This window comes from Coffea arabica, chromosome 6e, assembly GCF_036785885.1.
Source record: "Coffea arabica cultivar ET-39 chromosome 6e, Coffea Arabica ET-39 HiFi, whole genome shotgun sequence".
NCBI classification, from domain to species: Eukaryota; Viridiplantae; Streptophyta; class Magnoliopsida; order Gentianales; family Rubiaceae; genus Coffea; species Coffea arabica.
In genome coordinates, this window is record NC_092321.1 from 18498010 (window position 1) to 18499914 (window position 1905).

The 1905-nt window shown below is 39.2% G+C and overlaps 1 protein-coding gene across 1 annotated transcript; it reads left to right on the plus strand.

The window, feature by feature from the left end:
* Positions 1-706: 706 nt before the first annotated feature.
* On the plus strand, positions 707-1905 carry LOC113695313 (BURP domain protein USPL1-like). The gene is made up of 2 exons (XM_072056397.1): positions 707-831; positions 922-1905. Exons 1-2 carry the CDS (start codon positions 742-744, stop codon positions 1792-1794), a joined length of 963 nt encoding a protein of 320 aa, XP_071912498.1. The 5' UTR covers positions 707-741; the 3' UTR covers positions 1795-1905.

Sequence of the window (1905 nt, forward strand, 5' to 3'; positions counted from 1 at the left end):
TCTATATCAATATAGATGATTTTCATCCACCTTACCTATCAGTTTAAACCAATAAAGTCTATTGGATATTTTTGAATGAGAAGGGGGTTCAATAACGTGCAAATCAGAGGAGATTTTTGTGCATTTTACTCAAAAAGAATAAATTCCATATTGTCTATATATATATATATATATATATAAAGATTGATCCATATTGAAATCGGATCCATATTGAAGCTGTGGAATTGATGCAATGACTCATAGGTGTACCAGTTGCAAAATTATCTTTCTTGCGGGGGGAGGGGAGGGGAGGGGAAGGGAGGGGAGGGAGAAAGAAGGGGATTAAGGAAGAGGAAGGAGGGAAGGGGGAGGAATGGTGGTGGCGGTGAAGAAAGGGAAGTGGTGGTGGCAACATGTGGTAGTGATCGGTAGTGAATGGAAGAAGAAACGGCTGGTAGTTTTTTTTTTTTATATTTTTGTTAGGTATATTTGAGATTTGTATTTGTAGTGATTTTGGGAGTATTTTTGGAGTTTGTTACTATAGATTCCAAATATAAAAACTAGTTTTCCAAAAAAAAAAAAAGACTCGTTTTAAAAACATAGGCCAAGATGAGACATTACATTAGAAAATCAAGATGTAATTTTCAAGGGGTAAAATTGTAATTATAATATATGTTAAAGAAGAATCAGTTCCTTGAGCACGCTTCATTGTATCCATATATATGTATTATTTGCTTCTTGTCTTGTGAAAACCTTCAAAAGATGACTTGCAAGGGAAATAATACCTACCAACTGATGGATTCCAAAGCACTTGCTTCTTGTGTTCTCCTCCTTCATCTGTTGATTGTCCTGGTAAGTTACTTTGACAATTAATTGTGTTTTGTGATATTTATTCTGTGGACTTAATTCTCGCTGTCTTACAACACCATACAACCTGTACAGGGAGCCTGTGATATCATACCCAAGGCCAAAGATAGTGGTACTAATGCAATCGGGCTCCAGGGCATGAATGCTAATAATCCTCATCGAAATGATAAGACACATCATGTTGCTCACGTTCATGAAAAGAAGTCAATGCATGATCCTTCTCTTTCCTCATCCCACATGATGCATCAGATGGATCCAAGAACAACCGTATTTTTCGTTTTAGATGATCTCAAGTTAGGCAAAACAATGAGTATCCTTTTCCCTGAAGGAGATCCTAATCCTTTGTCCTCTCCTTATCTCTGGCCTAGAGAACAAGCCGATGCTATCCCCTTTTCATTGGCAAAACTCCCACAGATTCTTCAACACTTTTCATTCCCTCAAGGATCTCGCAAGGCCCAAGTGATGGAATATACACTCCGAGCATGCGAGTCTGAGCCTATGAAGGGAGAATCCAAGGCTTGTGCCACATCCTACGAGTCATTGGTAGATTTTGCACAAAAGATCTTGGGATTGAATACCGATATTGAAGTTTTATCAACGCATCGCCTCGCAAAATCTAATGCTGCTAGATTACAGAACTATACAATCACAGAAGCCCCTGAACGAATTTCAACTCTAAAGATTGTTGGTTGTCACACCCTGCCATATCCTTTCATAGTTTTCGGTTGCCACTCTCAGCAGGGTGATAATCGTTTATACAGGACTGTTCTATCTGGAGAGAATGGTGATAGGGTTGAAGCTATTGCAGTATGTCACATGGATACCTCCCAATGGAGCCATGATCACGTTTCCTTCCGAGTGCTTGGTATCGAACCGGGCGCTGCCCCTGTTTGCCATTTCTTCCCAGCAGGGGACGTTGTATTGGTTCCATCTACTTCTTCAATCTAGTAATATCCAAGAGCTCTAGTGCTTTCAGCATTTTAGTTGTTTAGCTCAAGTCACCTTGTCTGAATGTGTAATACTAGAAATCAATAAATTCGTGTGCCTCATGTTTGATTA

Excerpts from the sequence above, each read along its gene's own strand:
- LOC113695313 (XM_072056397.1), top strand. The coding sequence starts at position 742 with ATGACTTGCAAGGGAAATAATACCTACCAACTGATGGATTCCAAAGCA. Across the intron at positions 832-921 it reads TTCATCTGTTGATTGTCCTG|GGAGCCTGTGATATCATACC; the intron begins GTAAGTTACTTT and ends CAACCTGTACAG.